Source organism: Mesoplodon densirostris, chromosome 6, assembly GCF_025265405.1.
Source record: "Mesoplodon densirostris isolate mMesDen1 chromosome 6, mMesDen1 primary haplotype, whole genome shotgun sequence".
Taxonomy (NCBI): domain Eukaryota; kingdom Metazoa; phylum Chordata; class Mammalia; order Artiodactyla; family Ziphiidae; genus Mesoplodon; species Mesoplodon densirostris.
The window spans coordinates 129820264-129839677 of record NC_082666.1 but is presented as its reverse complement, the minus strand read 5'-3'; the positions used below and the strand labels follow the sequence as shown (position 1 = coordinate 129839677).

The 19414-nt window shown below is 41.3% G+C and overlaps 1 protein-coding gene across 4 annotated transcripts in view; it reads left to right on the top strand.

Moving 5' to 3' along the window:
• The window catches only part of GALNT7 (polypeptide N-acetylgalactosaminyltransferase 7), a 117944-nt gene extending 107626 nt beyond the window's left edge, over positions 1–10318 (top strand). For all 4 annotated transcript variants that reach the window (XM_060102654.1, XM_060102652.1, XM_060102653.1 and 1 more), the window contains exons 9-12: positions 2788–3006; positions 4529–4627; positions 5312–5440; positions 9462–10318. In XM_060102654.1, coding sequence (XP_059958637.1) covers positions 2788–3006; positions 4529–4627; positions 5312–5440; positions 9462–9599 — 585 coding nt within the window. In that variant the 3' untranslated portion in view covers positions 9600–10318. The remainder of the gene's footprint in view (positions 1–2787; positions 3007–4528; positions 4628–5311; positions 5441–9461) is intronic.
• The last annotated feature ends 9096 nt before the right edge of the window (positions 10319–19414 follow it).

Genomic DNA, 19414 nt, shown 5'->3' with positions numbered 1-19414 from the left:
ATTCTGTAATGGCCTATATGGGAAAAGAATCTGAAAGAAAGAGTGGAAATATATGTATAACTGATTCACTTTGCTGTACACGTGAAAGTAGCACAACTATACTTCAGTAGAAATTTTTTTTAAAAAATGATAACTCAAATTTTTAAAACCTGACACCGTGTAGGAAAGTCGTTGAAAGGGAAATACCAACGTCTATTATTCACACGTGAGTGAAACACTATTTTTGTTTGGTTTTTGAAAAGTAAAGTAATTATAATAGAAGTTTGTGTGTAAACAAAAAATCACATTCTTCAACAGTGCTTGCAAAAGGTGAGTGAATAACTTTTGTCCCTCAAACCGGGGACAGACCAGGAGAGCTTCACACAGAGGCCACAGCCCCAATGCTGGCAGGACGATGGCCTCTCTCTTTGATGGAACAACTTAGAAGCCCTTTGTTTGGGTGGCTTTCATAGACTCTAAGAGCATATGACTGTGGTGTCTTTCATTTTCTGGAGCCCTTAACCAAGTCAAAAGCAGAAGGAAGTCTATTTTTGGCTACGGATGCAACTCAGGACCGTTCCCCAAAGCGAATAGATAACAGAAGCAGAGACTAGGCTTTAAGAGCCAACACAGCCCTCTAACCGACCAAATTTTTTTAGAAGTGGCCAAACGGAGCCCCACTAGGACAGGGGACGAGATTTAAATCTCCGCAGTAAGACAGAGATAGCAGCCAGTTAACACCGGGCCCGACAGCGTTGCAGGAAGACAGCCGCCCTTGGAATCCGCCCCACAACCATGAAGAACTGATGGAAAGTCAGGTCGGCTCAGGAAGGCCGGTGCTACAAGGAAACGGAAAAGAGACGAGAGGGAAACACTCAACATTGCCAGATTCACCAGCAAACACAGCCTTCACCAGCACCTTCTGTCCTCTGCTTCTGCACGTCCCCTCCACCCTCCAGGGCTGTTCCTCCAGCCCGTGGTCTTCTCTGAGCTGCAGACCTTTACGGTCAGCTGTCTTATAGAACACCTCTCTCTCTTTTTTTTTTTTGGTGGCACCGCGTGGCATGCAGGATCTTAGTTCCCTGACCAGGGATCGAACCCGAGCCCTTGGCAGCGAAAGTGTGGAGTCCTAACCACTGGACCTCCAGGGAAGTCCCTAGAACCCTCCTCTTAGGTGGCCCTCAGATGTTTCAGACTTGGCCTCTTCAGAGCGGAGCTTTTAACTTTCCCTCAGAGGCTGCTCTCCACCCTCCGTCCCACCCCTCAGGCCACCTCCTCTCCCTGCCCCGCTTATTCCCCTCAAATCGGAACTGATGTCTGCTGCCTGCGAGGACCCTTCGGATGGCTGTCAGCTAATGGGTGACCTGCAAAGCCCTTGGAAAGGATCAGTCGTATCACTAATAGCTCACACTTCGTGAGTGCTTATTGTGTACAAATCTAAATACTTTGCACCAATTAACTTCTTAATTATCCTCATCTTAAAAGGAGGAAACCGAGGCAGCTTTTCTCTCAGTGAATCCTGCATTCCAGCTGTGGTGATAGACCTCTTTCGGGACTCCACGTGCACCACGATCTGTCATAGATTTGCACTGCTTTTTGCCCCAGGTCCCAATCGTGCCTCACTGACCGCTTCTTCAGGACTGAGCCGTCCCCGCCTCTCCATCCCAAACAATTAAGTCCTCCTCCTTTTTGTTGCCGTAACCTTACGCGCGTGCGCTTAATTCTTCATGTTCACGACTACCTGGAAGACACGGACTGTGTCTAACTTTGGGTGGATTTGCAAGAATTCAAAATATTTAGCAATAATGTTGTGTTCTTTTAGGAGGCTGCCACTTAAAACTTTTTGAGCCCACGGGCTTTTGCAGAAACATGCCCACGGCCAGGCGTGCACCCTTTTGATAGTTATCTTGTAGCCAAGAGAAAATTTAATCCGAACACTAGATGTTCCTGCTCTGCGGCCAGCGGGCCCAACCCAGCCTTTTTCAGTAAATAAAGTTGTGTCGGAAGCCAGCTCTGCCGTTTGTTCGCATGTTCCCTGCGCTGCTTTCTCGCTGCAGCAGCAGAGGTGAGTAGTTGCAACAGAAACTGGATGGCCACCCAGCTGAAGAGACCGACTCCCGGGCCCTTTATAAAGTTTGCTGCCCCGTGATGTCCAAGCGCAAGGGCCTGGCTGGGTCTGTGCTGCGTCCCTCGCGTCGATTCACGCCTACGAGTGCTCATTCAGTGAAACAGTAGAAGTTAGATCTTAGTGAGTTCTCACACGTCAACTTACATGATTGTTCTTTAGTCGCTTTTCAAAATGCACCCCATGGGGAAAATATCCACTTAATTCTGGGCTACAGTGCAGTGGTTCGGGCCTAGCTCTTACAAGATGGGCAGAGCCACATTCAGAAATGTGTTTGTTGTTTTTCCCAGTGGTGTCTGATGTGAGACCCCTCCCCCAGCACGTGCCAGCCGCATGGTCCTCAGAGAGGAGATTGTTCAGGGGTCGGGGGGTGCCCGGTGCCAGCCAGCCAGCCTCTCTCACCAACCCTCTGCTCTCAGCTCCGTCAGCAGGAAAGAACGTATTATCTTAGAGTATGGGACCTTCACAGTGACACCAGATTCTGTGTCCGTCACTCTGGTTGAACACGCGTGACAGTGACATGTCAGAGTCACGAGCTCGCTTGCATTTGTGTAATTAAGTATCGGGTCCTATTGAAACGAATTTGTCGTATGTTGGTCATATTTCATATGTCGAAGAGAGGCTGTTTATGACAGTACAAATATCTTTGGCTTTTATAATGACGTTAATTTTCTTTTTCCCAGAATTACGTCAGAGTTGTAGAGGTCTGGTGGGACGAGTATAAAGACTATTTCTATGCCAGTCGCCCTGAATCAAAGGCATTACCATATGGGGATATATCAGAGCTGAAGAAATTTCGAGAAGATCACAACTGCAAAAGTTTCAAATGGTTCATGGAAGAAATAGCTTATGATATCACCTCACACTACCCTCTGCCGCCCAAAAATGTCGACTGGGGAGAAGTGAGTATCAGCCGGGGGTCAGATCTCAAAGTGTGTGTGTATGGAGACTGAGCTTGGGAGAAAGCAGAGTGAGACGGGAATGTTGGACGGGAGAGAAGAATTCTTGGGGGAAAGTTTGGTGAAAAGCTGTTAACCTCCCAGCCTTTCCACCGGACAGTTCCCCTGCACCGACCTCCCACCCTAAGTCCCTCCTGTCTGCTCCGCTCGGGAGCGGAGTTTGAGGGGACTCAGGGACCTGGTAAGGGAGGCTTCTCGGAGGAGGTGACGGGGTGTCTGAGATCTGAATGATGAGGAGCCAGCGAATCAGAGAGCCGGGCAAGGGCGCTCCGGGTAAGGATGACGGTGTGCCCGCCAGGAAAGGCTCTGTGTGTTTGATAAGCAGAAAAGAGGAGGTGACACGAGGCGCAGGGGCAGGTGGAGCGCCCCTTTGACTCATTGCCCAACTTGTTCGTCTGTCTCTTCTCGGCTCTCACTTGTCACTTTCCAACGTGTCTGTTACGGTTTTGCCTATATTCGGTCTTCCCTCCTAGAGCGTAAGCTCCCTGGGGCGAGGATCCGCTCCATTCCATGCACTGGCGCATCAGAGCCTTCAGCATGCCTGACACGGCACTCACGTAATAGTGGACGAATAAATAAAAGCGTGAGCCAGTGAACAGATGGAATGTTCCATTCTCCCTTTACAGTCTCACCCTGAGCACATGTTCGGTTGAACCCTCCCCACTCTGGCCCCTGCACCTCACAAGGCACTTCTGCACCTTCTGTGCAGCTTCCAGGGTGAACCCCTGCCCTGTCCGCTCCCGGGGGCCGCCTCCAGCTCTGCCCGCATCCTCTCTACAGACAGCAGGGCCTCCGACCCCGACTTGCTTCTCCTCTGAAGCTCTTACCGTCCTGGGTGCTCAGTCAGTGTTTGCCGACTAAAGGAACGAATAAAGCATTTTATCCAAATACAGTAGTAATTTATAATTGAGATATAAATCTGTAATATTTCCAATAAGGAAAAAGTTTTGGTTTTTTTGTTTTTGTTTTTTTTTACAAAATGTGCATTTCAAGCATGGAAACGCGTGTTTGCTGCCCACCTGTGACATCCGTAGTCAGAGCAGAGCCTCACTGCCCAGGCCCTGGAGGCTGCTGCCAGCAGTGGGCACCTTACCTCCCAAGTTCACTCTGGCCTAGACACGGGGGCCAGTGCCTGTGACCGCCATGGTCATCTCCCTTTGCCCTATTTCCTTCTCCTTCATGTGAATGATCATGAATCTGAAATGGTACTAATGGTATCTTTGTATTTTTCTTCTTCTGTGGTATTTTATCAAAATCTAGAGGCCAAGACCCTCAGTTGGAATGAGCTCATTCCAGTGTTGACTTCAAGACTTAAGTGATTTCGGACATGACTGTAGCTCCTATCTCCTCAAGGCCTGACAGGCCAGTAGGGACCCAGTTAACTCGAAGCTCTCTGAAGCCATGTGAGCGCTTATTAGAGTCTAAACTGTCGCCTTCCCTGTGGTTCTTTGTTCATGTTTTTTAGATCAGAGGCTTTGAAACTGTGTACTGCATTGACAGCATGGGGAAGACAAACGGAGGCTTTGTTGAGCTGGGCCCCTGCCACAGGATGGGCGGGAATCAGGTAAACAGCCGGGCTTTGCGATTAATTCCGTCTGCGCTGGAAGCAGCTGGGCTGACTGAGCGAGGGTTTAGCCTGGTTTTCAATTTGGTGATGGTGATTGTTTGGTAAAATAAAACATCCTGTGAAAAACTGACAGTGCTAAAACGTTTACTTAAATGAGGGGATAAGAGCAGTACTGGTTTTCATGTAAGCAACCAGAATCTAGAATTTATGTCTAATGTATCAGATTAGAATATATTCTTGCGTGAGTGTGTAGCTATGTAAGCCTAGCTCCCTAACAGGATTATTTGCAGATATTGTTCAGTATCCACATCTTCCCCCCACTAGGCTGGGATGCTATTGCCAATCATGTGTATTTCACTAGTATATTCTCTTACTTCCTTAGGTGAGTGTTTTTCTTGTCTCTGATTTACATTGTGAAACATTATCAGGTCTGTTTCCACATTTTCATTTTCTTACATTGTTGGTACGAAATTCATATGTTAGTGACCCACTCTGTATCTAAGAGGCTAAAGAACATAATCCTTTAAGAGTTAGAAGGGGTCTTTACTACCATCAAAATGACTAATTCCTGTCTTTGGACTTACAGTTCTGAACATACAGAAACATGGTAGAGAAATAGGATAGTCATTGAGTTTAATGATAGGAGTTAAGTTTCTTTCTCTCTTTCTTTTTATTTAATAGCTTTTCCGAATCAACGAAGCCAATCAACTCATGCAGTATGACCAGTGTTTGACGAAGGGTCCTGATGGATCCAAAGTTATGATTACACACTGTAATCTGAATGAATTTAAGGAATGGCAGTACTTCAAGGTATTCTGTGTTTCAGTTCTGAAATACATGCTATTTCATTTTAATAACACCTACTGTGTGGAATTCAGACGTATAAACCTTAAAACCTGCATTCACACTGACTTGCACGTCCGTCTCACTCACTCATTTGTTTTCCTGAGCACTAGTGACTCATTGTTCCATACTGAAGCATCACTTTTATCCTCTGGTGTAGTATTGTCATGGAAGGAGGCCACCTGGAGTCCATGCAGACCCACTGCTAATTTATCAACACAGGAAAACCAGTGTTCCCTGAGGCAGTCATCACCATTGTTCTAATATCAAAATCCGATCTTTTTAATCCAAAAGAGTCATTCATTAAAATTACATATATAATGTGTAAGTATACCTACGTATGACACATAGAAAATATTGCATTTATTTTTGCATTTTATTTTATTAACTTTTAAAATATTGCTGCCTGTTGTCCAGCAGGTGGGGATAGAGACGAACAAATGTGTTAGACTCTAGGCCTTCAAAGCTTCTCATCATGGCTGCTTGCTAAGTGCAACAGGATACGTGTCACCTGTTGCTTGTTTTAAAGGTCATGTTTAGTTTTTTTTTTTTTTTTTGCAGTACGCAGGCCTCTCACTGTTGTGGCCTCTCCCGTTGCGGAGCACAGGCTCCGGACGCGCAGGCTCAGCGGCCATGGCTCACGGGCCCAGCCGCTCCGCGGCATATGGGATCCTCCCAGACCGGGGCACGAACCCGCGTCCCCTGCATCCGCAGGCGGACTCTCAACCACTGCGCCACCAGGGAAGCCCCATGTTTAGTTTTTCACTTGACTCTGTGGGAGCAGTTTTTCTGTTTCAGCTGTGAATATTCAGAGTTCTGTGCCAGGTTGAGGATTCCAACATAATAATGGTTTTCTGAATAATTTTCGAAGTCTAGCCTTGGCTAAAATAAATCAATTTATTATGAAACAAAAAGTTGGGGAGGCTGCCCCAGATGGAAAGAAACTGGCAGCCCTGAGCTTTCTTCACGCATCTTGTATTCGTTGTCACGTCCTCCCTGTCAGCAAACACTTGTTTGCCACATAGTGATGATGTTATGACCCAGCTGAATATTCCCAGTTATCACTGTGCATAGTTAATTACTATGAAGGGGTAAGTATGTGTCCGTTGCTGATATTTTTCTTATAACAAGTTAGGAAGGAGAAGATGAACATAAACCCCAGAGAAGAGAGCATTTATTTACACAAAGAAAGATGAATCATAGCAATAAAGGCTAGGGGTGAGTAAGGACAATATTAGTAAACTAGTAAAAGAAGGTTAGCAGATGCGAAACGACACAAGAGGAAGTGGATGAGAATGGAATGTACCTAGTTTAGATATTTTAAAGGGCAAAGCACTGAATATCCGTTTGTGCGTCAGACATTACTAAATATTCACTGGGGCCCTTCAAAAAAAATCTAAAGCCCATCATACTATAATGGCAGAGAAGGAAAAAAACGCAGAAGTAAAAATAAGCAAAACGCCATAGGACAGCAAAAGAGAGATTAATAGGAGGAGTTATTTCCGATGCGTTTCATGTAGGAAGTATCACTGCACCAGGTCTTGAGGTATAAAAAGGCTTTTCATGGAGAATAAATGAGAAAACGGGTGAGCAGAGGCGGGGCATCAAAGTGTAGAGAATTCTAGGAACTGCGTTTGGTCTGGTTCCCTAAGTTGTTCTCCATGGGAAAGAGCTTGGAGCTTTGTTTTGTGGGCTTTAGGGAGGGACTGGCATTAGTTAAGGATCACAGTGATAGGAAACAGTGGATACTTTTAGGAAAATAATTCTGGAAGTATTGTCAGGTATGGACTGGTGAGCAGGAGGCCAGCTCGGTCAGTGGTTCTCACACTGCCCCGTGTCTGGACCCCCTTTACATCCTTACGAACCACTGACACGCTCCCCAGACAGATTTGTTATAGAGCTTACAGCTAACGGTATTTCCTAAGTTGGGAATTAAACCTGAGAATTGTTGTACTTATGTATGTATTCATGTAAATGTAACAATCATAACCATATTACATGTTAATATAAATAACACTTTTATAATCCCCCAAAAAGTGAGAAGAGTGGCATTGTTTTATAGTTTCACAAATGCCTTTAATGTCTGGTTTAATAGATTCTTATTCTGCTTCTGCGTTTAGTTTGATGCGATATGTTGTTTTAGTTGCGTATTTGAGGAAAATCCGGCCTCACACAGACGTGCAGTTGGAAAACGAGGGGTAATTTAATAGCCTTTTCAGATAGTTGAGGCTGTTCTTCAGTGCTACGCAAGTGTGTAAGTGGTAGTTTCCTAAAAGCTTTGCAGTGTAGAATCTGGAATCCTATCAGTGAACATTTTGTTCTTTGTTGCGTTAAACCCACTGGTCTGTCTTACACTGGAGTGGATCTTTTGTAACATCACACATTCGCTGCTCACTTGGAAAACACTGGCTCACTAAGTCATGTAGATCTTCCAACTGATGGCACATTTCATCATACAATGCCAAATAAATCACAAATATAACCACTGATTTCATCAGAAAAGTCTTTAAATCTTGTGCAGCTGTCAAGTTCATGGTAATGGATACAAGTTTTCTAAAACGTGAATTTTTGCTTGAAAACTCAAATTTTATCAAAGGCAACAGATACTGTCAGCTTTATATTTTTGTTTCTTCCTTGAAGTGATGGGCTCACTTTATTTTCTGGAAAATGTCTACCCAGTCCCAAGTTTGCATAATTGTAATGTGCCTGCAGGTTGTCCTTTCAAGTCAGGATGACATCCCACGAGAGAAGGAGCTCGTTCAACCCTCGGGCGCCGACAACTGCTCACATGCTGTCCACTCTTCCCATACTATCTCATAGGGTCAAGATTTAATAAAACTAATACGTGGACACCAGGGGGGAAGGGTGGGGGGTGAACTGGGAGATTAGGATCGACATATCTACACCGCTGAGTATGGAGTAGATATCTAGTGAGAGCCTGCCGTATAGCGCAGGGAACTCTACTCTGTGCTCTGTGGTGACCTGGATGGATGGGAGGGAAATCCAGAAGGGAGGGGATATGTGTATACATATGGCTGATTCACTTCGCTGTGCAGCAGGAGCTGGCACAACACTGTGAAGCACAACTATACCCCAGTTAAAAAAATAATAAATATTTTAAAAATTAATTAATTAAAAAATTAAAAATAGGAGACAATCTACATCCCAGGGCCATTCATTATGAGGATTAAATGAATTAATACACATAGAGCATCTGGTATGCATCTACCCGGCATAGAGCAAGTGCTCAATAAATGTTAAACGTTATTATCATTAAAAAAAAAAAAGAATACGTTTTTACTGCTTTGTCAAGGGTGTTCTCAAGTGAAACTGGCTTTTTTTTTCTTTTTTAATTGTGAGTGTTCGTCCATGGAGAACACGAGTGTGTGATTGATGCTACGGCCCCAGCACGTTCACCCAGCATGGCTTTTGTGCCATCAGTATAAATGTCCATACGATGAGGAAGGCAGATGGGGCTCTGTGTATTATTATGAAATCGTTTCGACCTTACAGACCCAATCTTAGCTAGTCTGATGACCACACTCTGAATAGCCCTGAGCTGTACTGAAGGAACCTCCAGCAGGTGACCAGGGCTCGACCAAGACAAGGGCGGTGGGGAGGGGAAAGGGTGCAAGCCCAAGCCACTGCAGGTGTCTGTCCTCAGCCAGCCTGAGCTGTGCTGTCCTGAGCACAGGAAAGCTGGTATCGTCATGAGTAGGATAGGAGCTAAGAGGAGCAGGTCTGGAGGGGAAGATGATGAATTTAAGTTTGTATGTATTGAATTGGAGGTCCCAGCAGTACATCATGACTGAACAGTAACAGGATGTAGAAGACTGACGATCAAGAGAAACAGATTCTGGGTGTGCCTGGTTCACGCCTGCCCAATTTGCTTGAATAGTCTTCTTATGAAAGCCAGGCTGTGACTTTGTCTAGTGTCAGTGATATCACACAGTGCAAATGTAACACTGTGTTTCCCTGTGTTTTCCAGAACCTGCACAGACTGACTCACATTCCTTCCAGAAAGTGCTTGGATCGCTCGGAGGTCCTCCATCAAGTGTTCATCTCCGACTGCGACTCCAGCAAAATGACTCAAAAGTGGGAAATAAATAACATCCATAGTGTTTAGAAGGAATGAAAGAAACCGATAACCTACCTACTGACACGTAAATTTATACAGGACTGAAAACCTCCTGAAACCTGCTGCAACTATTGTACAGCTCCAAACCCAGAGGCTCTTGAGGAGTCTGAGGACATTGATAAACTGTGATTTTACGATAACATTATCATCTGCAGTTACTGTTTACAAAACTGCTTTTACCTTAAACTTTGTAGATGTTTACATCTTTTTGTTTTGTTTTGTTTTAAGATGATGTTGGTAATCTGTGCATTTAGCTCTGTTTTATTTAGAACAGAGTAAAAAGCATTGTTGTCTTCTTTGGGATTACACTCAGGGGTCTGAAAGGCAGTTTGATTGTTGTTGTTTTTTTTAACACACTTGAAAAAAGGTTGGAGTAACCAGATCGTCATATGTAACTTGGTGAGTATCAACCTGTTGTATCTTTATTTAATTTTACATCTTTTTGAAGCACTGCCACAGGTTATTAGCCAAGGTGGCCTTCCTTCACAGTCATGCTGCTTTTTTGAAAGGTGAATTTCAACACATTTAGTGCCTCTTTTCATTTCTTGGTATATTTCAAGAGCTTTTGATGCAATGTGTAGGATGTTAATGATGGAATTGTCACCTGTCTGAGGAATACTTTTACCACTCAGAACTGAATTAATGTGCTACCATTTGCTCTGAAATTGAATGTTGTATTGCTTGAAAAAAGAAATGACAAGTTGGAACATCCAAAGCTATTCCGTAGGGTTTGAAGATTGTACGGCATTAACTCCCCTATTTGCTGGCATTCCCAGTGTCCTCTGTCAGTACCAACTCCTAAGGCAACAGGGGGTCTACTAACTAGAGAAAAATGTCCCCTGACATTGGGGATTGACTTTTCCCCATTCCCTGTCACCATAGAAAACTATAAATAACTCTCAGTTTTGAAACCTTGAAGAGGGGGTTAGAAAAACAACAAAGCACCGCTGTAAACACATCAAAGGTTTGTTCTGACCGAGGTGAGAATTTCCAAACCCTTGTTGGATTAAGCCTTACAAGACTACTGTGTGTTACAACCTAAGCTGTGCAATTTATGAAGCCAAGGGTGAATAGACGTTTCATTTATATCTTCATGAAATTCCCCGCACAGTTTTTAAATTTTAAAAAAGGCTATTTAAAAATATAGTTCAGGGCCTCCCTGGTGGCGCAGTGGTTGAGAGTCCGCCTGCCGATGCAGGGGACACGGGTTCGTGCCCCGATCCCGGAGGATCCCACATGCCGCGGAGCGGCTGGGCCCGCGAGCCATGGCCGCGGAGCCTGTGTGTCCGGAGCCTGTGCTCCGCAACGGGAGAGGCCACAGCAGTGAGAGGCCCGCGTACAGCAAAAAAAAAAAAAAAAAAAAATAAAAATATAGTTCATTAACAAATACGAATTCTGTTAGATTATCTGTTAGTTCCCTAGGGTTTCTTTTTTTTTTTTTTGAAAGCATATTTCTATTAGTATTTTTCCAGTGAAAAGAAGACTTGTTTGAATTTACACATTTATTAAGATAGTACCTACTAGAAGAAAACCAAATACTGCAAGTGGTCAGTTGAGTTTAATTGCTAAATAATCTTTTATTACCTACAAGGTTAAAATGCTATGTCGAATGCAAATTTTTTTTTAAAGTGATGAGGTAGGGAATGGCTAGTAAACTAAGCATTTTCGATCCTGTAAAAATCATATCAATGAAAGGAATTCACAAACTACTACCTGAGGGAAATATATTTAATTAAAGCCTAAAAAAGAAAAGGGAAAAAACCCTACATTTCTTTAAAAGAAAAGCCTACAGATTTGTTTCTTCCAAGCTTAGCTCTTAAATTCAGAAAGTCAAAGTTCAACATCCTAAACAGTTTTATTCATAATTTTTGAATTGCCAATTTGTATTTTGCTACTGATCTCTGGTCAACCATTTGAACTTTCATTCATCTCTAGGGATGTTTAAAAAGGAATACATTTATATGATTATATAACTGCAAAATAAATCAACTATAAATAAGAAACTAAGAGAATTGGTACTTTAATTACTTGTGTGTTTGCAAAAAGGCTCCATTTTCTTTGTTGAATAGATTATAACCGTGTTAACTATGCATAGGCCTAAGAAAGGTGGCACATAAACTGTGCATGTAAATTTTTAATGGGTATTTTGTGCAATTCGTTAAGATACTCTATAAAAAATGATTCTATATATTGAAATCAGAAACCTTACCAAACACGAAAACACATCAGAAGCTGCTGCCATAATGACTATTTTCTACCGTAGGCTGCTTTGGAAATAATTCCCGTATCCTTGCTTTGTAAGTTGATAATATCACTATGCATTTCTACACATTTTATAAATTTGATTTATGCAGATTTTGATACACTGTATGTTTCTGTAGAAATTGTATAAATATTCAAAATTTTATTAGGGATACATTTGAGAAGTTTATGTATATCTTAATTCTGGGTTGCTTGTTTTTTAGGTGAGAAAAAAATAAATACTGTATTTTAATCCATGGGTTTTTTTAGTACTTGCAATCATTTCTGTATCTAAACACCACATGTTTGAAATAATTACTTGATTTTATTGTTTACAAGATACACTAACATAATAGCTAAAATATCATAGACCACAGCTATATGTTGAGTGTGTGCTTGAGTGTTGGTTAGAATTCTGCTTAGAATGTGTTTAGAATACTCAGAGCTTACCTATCTAAGAAGGAAACATAAAGGCTTATTTTTGCCCCTGGTTGCCTATGTATAGAAATATTTTAAAAATCACTTAGCAATTACAAAAAACAACCCAGCAACGTACATCTTCCTTGGCAGTGTATTCGACTATATCATTGCCCGTTGAAAGCAAAAATTTAAGTCAAAATTCTTTACAACCTGATAGATCAAGTGAGTAGAAAGAAGGGAAGCCTCCCAACACGAGGTGAGAGCTGGACTGTAGGACCTTGTAGCACAACCCACGACATCTCCGGAGAAGGTACCACGGCTGCCAGCTTTCCAGTGAGGGGCCATGTTGGTCTGGGAAGCTCGGCTGTTGTCATGGCTTCAGTTCTCAGCTGCTGTGCCTGAGAAACGTGGAAAAGTGACAAGAGCACCAGACTGAAGTGAATGGGGGCTCATTTATCTCCTAAGAGATAGCCTTTCACAGGGATCTGGGAATATGTTTCATCATTTCTGGACAGACTGTAATTGGGGAAAAAAAGCCACTTAAAGTTCAGTGGAGAACATGACAAGTACCTGACCTGAGCCAGAGGGCTAATAGGCCAGTAATTGGGTATGTGAATATTAATCCATGTGAAAGCACTTTTAGAAGTACCGAGCACTATGAGAATGCATATTATTCATTAGAATCTGTTGCCAAAAAATGGACAAAAGTCAGAATGATTTGGGGGGGACCACTGTCCCTGGGAGTAGAGATTATCAGAAGGGCTGTTTCTAAACTAAATTCGATAATTGCTTTGCCAATCTCCTTTTTAAGATTTTGAGGACTTCCCCAGCGGTCCAGTGGTTAAGGCTCTGCGCTTCCAATGCAGGGGGTGTGGGTTCGATCCCAGGTTGGGGAACTAAGATCCCACATGCTGTGCGGCACGGCCCCCCCAAAAAAACTTTTTTATTTTTAAAATTTATTTTACTTTTGACTGTGTTGGGTCTTCGTTTCTGTGCAAGGGCTTTCTCTAGTTGTGGCAAGCGGGGGCCACTCTTCATCGCGGTGCGCGGGCCTCTCACTAGCGCGGCCTCTCTTGTTGCGGAGCACAGGCTCCAGACGCGCAGGCTCAGTAGTTGTGGCTCACGGGCCTAGTTGCTCCGCGGCATGTGGGATCTTCCCAGACCAGAGCTCGAACCCGTGTCCCCTGTATTAGCAGGCAGATTCTCAACCACTGTGCCACCAGGGAAGCCCCCCACCCACAAAAAACCTTTTTAATTAAAAAAAAAAGTTTGAAATGCCCATAACCGTGGTTGGTGGGTTTTGGTTTTGTAAGTGGATCAGGCCTTGGGCCCGCATCTGAGCAGAGGTAGCAGAAGGGTGCCTTAATTTTCAACAGAATGATATTACAGTCTGCTCATCTGATTAGTATAGTATGGTGCACTTGTCTGCATTCGAATTCCTGTTCCATTACAAATCACCTGTGTGACCCTGGCAAGTTATTGATGCTTCTCTATGCCTCAGTTTCCCCATTCGTAAAAGGGGGGAAATAATAGTCCTGTTTTATAGGATTTTTATTAGGCTTGTATGGGTTAACATACATGAAGTGCTTAGAATAGTTCCCAGCATATAATCAGGGTAATATAAATGGTAGCTATTGTTACCTAGTTTCAAAGTCTTAAAATCGGTCTTTAATCAGAAGAACTAAGACAGCTACACTGGAGACCCTGTATAAAGGCTATGTGTGTGTGTGCCTGTTTCATATGTGAGATATCATTACCTCCACTTTCCAAGTGAAGAATTTAAGCTCATAAGTTACGCATGAACACTGGGGGTGAAGTGGTTATCCACAAGAGAATAAATTGTTCTCTCTACCTCACACCGGCCATGTGTAGAAGGTAGTTTTCAGTGGTCGAATTTATAATTCAACCCTTGGATAGAACTAAGTGCATCTGGAAGAATGTCTACGACAGAACATTCTTTAAATTATCTTTAAACGAAATTTCTCTTGGGCTTTTGATATGAGCAAATAAACTCCAGCTGTCTTAATGATTAAATGCCCAAAACAAAACTAAAACTTTCAGTAGAAAATAGAGATGAATAGACTTTCTCATCTGGCCATAGCATAGTCATTGTTGCTGTCCTAAACAGAATGCTGCTGTCCTAAACAGCTATAAAACAGGACAAAATATATGCAGCAGCTGTTTTCAGGAACTGGGTAACAGGCAAAGCAGACTGTGATAACTTGAGAGAAAGGAAGCACACAGGGTGAACCCTGGTTCAGCATGTCTGTCTGCCTGGAGAACTTTTCCCACCATGGTACAGGAAAGTGGAGCTCAAACCCTGGTGATTCAGCCGAGCTGAAGAGGCTGCAGAGACAGCTGGAATTGACAGGGCAGGTCCCTGGAGGGGGCTGCACTTGAAAACCAGGAGACGTGTACAGCAATTTTTATAGCGCTACCATTTATAACAGCAAAAGCTCCAGGAACAACCTAATGACCCATCAACAGGAGAGTGGATCATTTGTGGTATAATCACACGACGGAATGTTACAAGGCAGTGAACGTGAATGAACTAGTTAAAAACAAGCCAGTGGGGTAGTGCTGAGTGAAAAGGGCAATTCCCAGAAGACTTCATTCAACAAATACGTTTTGTAAAATCAAAAGCAACTAAAACATACAGTAAGTCACACATTTATATGTGATCAAATATACGTGGATAAAATGTGATTGAAGAAGAGGTTAACTTATAGTTACCAGACAAGAAAGGGAAGAGGGGAGAGGAGACAAATTAGGGGTATGGGATTAACAAACTACTAGACGTAAAAATAGATAAGCAACAAGGATTTACTGTATAGCACAAATTATACCCAATATCTTGTAATAACCTATAATGGAGTATGATCTGCAAAAAAACTGAATCACTATACTATACACCTGAAATTAACACAATATTGTAAATCAACTGTACTTCAATTAAAAAAAGGTTAAATAACTTGTCCAAATTCCCAAATTTAGTATTGGAGTCAAGGACATAACTCCAGTACTCAGTATCCCCAGGGCCCTGTGGGAGGAATGTCTATTGTACTTCCCACATAACTAGTTTGCCTCTCCACCTAAACTGTTAAGAATCTCAGAAGTGAATCTGGTACTCTTATCATAGCAAGTATATTATTAACACATACATATTGTTATGCATACTTTTAGCTAATATTATTCACTATTTCTTGCCACTAGGATGTCTTAGATGTATTGTCCCATTTAATGCTCAAAAAAAAAAATTGATTTTAACACCTGAGGAAACTGAAAGGTTACACACGAGGTCTGATGTTACCAAACTGATAAGAAACAGCCCTCTTCAAACTGATCTGATTCCCAGTGTAAGCTCCTCATCAGCTCACTCTTAATTTCTTTCATAACTTCGTTTTTCCTTTTGTATGTCTGTATTTTATATAGTTTGTTCTTTGTATAAGCCATCTCACCTTTATTGCAAAAATGTAGAGAATCAAAGAATAACACATGAACCTATGAATTAATTTTGCTTTCTCTTTACCTACTGCCCTAGTGCACTGTCCTAGTTGACTGCTATGTCTTCCTGAAGAAAGGAGACTGGACCAGTTCTGAAATTTGATACTACGTACTGCTTAAAAGTTTTGGTTTTTTTCCTTTTAATATGACACTAATCGTGCTCCTGAGCCACTATTCGATAGACATGTTAACTCCCAGGATGAGGCTAAGAGAGGTCTGCGCTAAGTCCTGAAGAACAAAGGCTCAGGAGCCCAATATTCCATTAAGACCTCAGAGACAATGTCTATATTTACCTTTACAACAGGATAAGAAGTTAGATGAGTTTCCAATCAGGGCGAGAAGGGTTTCTAGACAACTAGGAAAATAATGCTTAGCGGGGAGGCCTGTACTTAAACTTTTACCAACAGTCCTAACTCAAGTAAATGTTATTAATAATCCTACATTTACCTAATTTATAGAAGTGGCAAATTGGTGACCCTTGACAGAATCTTACCTACAGACATGTTTTCTTTGAGCCTGACATTTGAATTCATTGCCAATATTTACAATTCAGATTTCACATTTTTTAAATATCTAGAATTCTGGTTCCACTTGAAAATTTGGGAGATTTGGGAATCCTAGACCCACATTTCCATCCAGCAACAGGACTGAGCTAAACAATTGCTGTCCCCTTTATCCTGGGCATTTATGTTTACAAATGTTTATAAAACAGCTACTCTTTCTGGCACGAGGTGTACAAAAATGGCTTATTTCTAGAGAGAGATGTTTTATAAGGACTGGATCTCGTGCATCGGCAGAACAGGCCCTTTAGCCTTCTTCTTGCTATTCCCCAAGAAATAAAATCATTACTGCTTTGTAAACATTTTTAGTGGCATACATAGTAATAGAAAGTCAGCTTTAAGATAATGCTATGTTTGGCTAAGACAAACTTATGGTTTAGTACTTACAGTAAATGATGCTGTTAAAAAGCAAAACACAAAAAGGCATACTGTCCCATATTGAGCAAGTTTGCAAGTTACATAAGGGACCTCGGGATCTTCTAACACAGCTTTTATAGATTAAAAGACCAAAAGTAGTGGCTACCATCTGGAAAGAAATTTGAGACCCTACTTCAGTTCTTGCACCAAAATAAATTCCAGAAGGATCAAAGATTTAATTAAATAATAAAAAGTAAGAAAGCAAAGACAATTTTTATAATCTTTGAGTGGGAAAGGCCTCCCAAGGCCACTAGAGAATAAATTTGCCTACATAAAAACAAATCTTTGCATGAAAACAAGCATCATAAGCAAAGTCAAAAGACAACATAGAAAAAACCATTTACAATGCAGGTCACAAAGGGTCATTTTCCTTATTTCCCACAAATTACTAATAAGACCAATGAGACAGAAGACGACGGGACACACTAATGGCTCTTTAACATAAAAATATGCTGAATTCATAATAGGAGGAACCATTTTTTATATATCAGAACAGCAAAGATTACGAAGTTTGAGAATGATAATGTTGCTGAGATGAGGAAGTAGACATTCATTGCTGGGCAGTATACATTAGTAAAACTTCTGAGAGCCAGCAGGTTCTGGCATATACCAAGTACAGGTTTTAGCTATTATAATTAGCACAATTTTAAATGCACAAACTTATAGAATTTTTTGAAATCACACAAGGATATTCATGGTAATGTTGTTCTTAAAGCAAAAAATCCCACAACCCTAAGTATCTTTAAGGAACTGGTCACATTGTGATCTATTCAATGAGCTACTATGCAGATGGCTATTTAAGTGAAATGTGGCAGCTCTGTTGTGCCAAGAATCTAAAATGATGAGAATTAAGGGGCAGAACAACATATATAATAAGCTTCCTTTTGTGCAACATTGATATATACGCACATGACTGTGTGCTTCAGTCTCTCTTGAAGGGTAAATTATTACATTACTGGAGTTGCCTCCTGGGAGAACCTGGTAGCTAGAAATCAAGGTTATAAACTACCCACTATATAGCCCTTTTACATTTTATACCATCAAGACATGACTTATTTTTAAAAAGAAAAGTGGGGCAGGTGGTTTTCATAAACACATCCCCAAGTACTGGCTGGCCTGGGATAGAACCTGATTCTTACCCCTATTTCAGAGCTTTCCAACATAACCACTCCTTGAGGTCATTTAGTCCTAAAAACAAGGGTATTTTAAATTTTGATCCACACTTAGAGACAATATCAAATATGAGGACTCATCTCAAATGCTGAGATTATGGAACAACTCTTGATTTTAAAAAATGAGTCACTCTTAGACATTTAAACTATATTTCATTTAAAGAACAGAATGAAAGCAAACACAAAAACTCCCAAAAAGAAAGGTGACAAGGAACCAGATAGGTCTGCTTCATGGGTCTAATTTATAGATATAGAAATCCTTAAGAAACAGACTCTATTTCAATTTTAAAAACTCCTATTTAGTATCTTTTCTATGCGTTAAGTACTGTTGTAAATACTTAACATTCTCATTTAATCATTAAAACACTGCGAAGTAGGTACTGACACCCTACACAGATAGAGAGAAATAAGCCCAGAGGTAAAGTCCATACAGCTAGCATTTGGTAGAGCTAGGGAACTGGGATCCAGACCTAGGCGTGTCTCTAAAACACTTTACTCCCAATTTTTTAGCATTAAGTCACCTAACACCAGGAAATATTTTCTAAATACATAAAACTAGTTTTCATTTTATGATCAGCAAAAGCCCCAAAACAACAATTGTGATATTAATGGAGGGCAATCTCTAAGAGGTCTGAAGATTCTACTTCAGTCCATCTCCTCTGGGAATTATGCTAATACCTTACCTTCCATTTAACAAGTTTGGTTAGTATTTCCTGTGTCAGAAATAATTCCAAATATGGCATAAGATAGAAAACCAAGGCTCCCATGGTTGGGTAATAAGAATTTTGGCTTCTATTTTTAATACTTGATAGGTGACCAAGATCGTCAGGTTTAACTATGAACTATCAACAAATAAGTTTCTTCTATAATCTCTTAGACAACAGATGGCCAACTTTCACTAATAACTTGATAACTATTTACAATAGTTATCTGAATTCCAATGCAAGCAACTGCTTCCTCAAATGAGCACTTCCTAGTAACTGCTTTCACCTGTAAATAGATATCCCAGTAAAATCTCACCTAACTACAGTCATGGAAAATCACAACCACCATCTCAAAAGCTTTCTTGGGTTAGTTACCGAGAATTCTAGGCTTAAGACCACGATGATTTTTAAGATTTAACTCAAGATTCACTCTGGTATTCTACCCCAAACTAAATCATTATCAACAGAAAATGTAACCGTGTTCCTATTGTTTTTAAAAGTTTATGTGTTTTTAGGTATGGATTCACTGTATGAGCTCCTCTGCCTCGTACTAAAAAGAAAGTTTCTCTCAAAATAAAATGTCAGCTACAAAAAATGGGACAAGTTAGCTAACAAATGAACATAAATGTCAAGAACAAACCTTGCTCATTTTATAAAACTGCATAAATTTTTAAAGTTCATTAAATCTCACTGCTGGTTTTTAAAGAACACTTTGTAAATATGAATAATATGGGCATGTTTGACTTTTAAACAAACATTATACTAAATCAACCATGTCTGAGAAC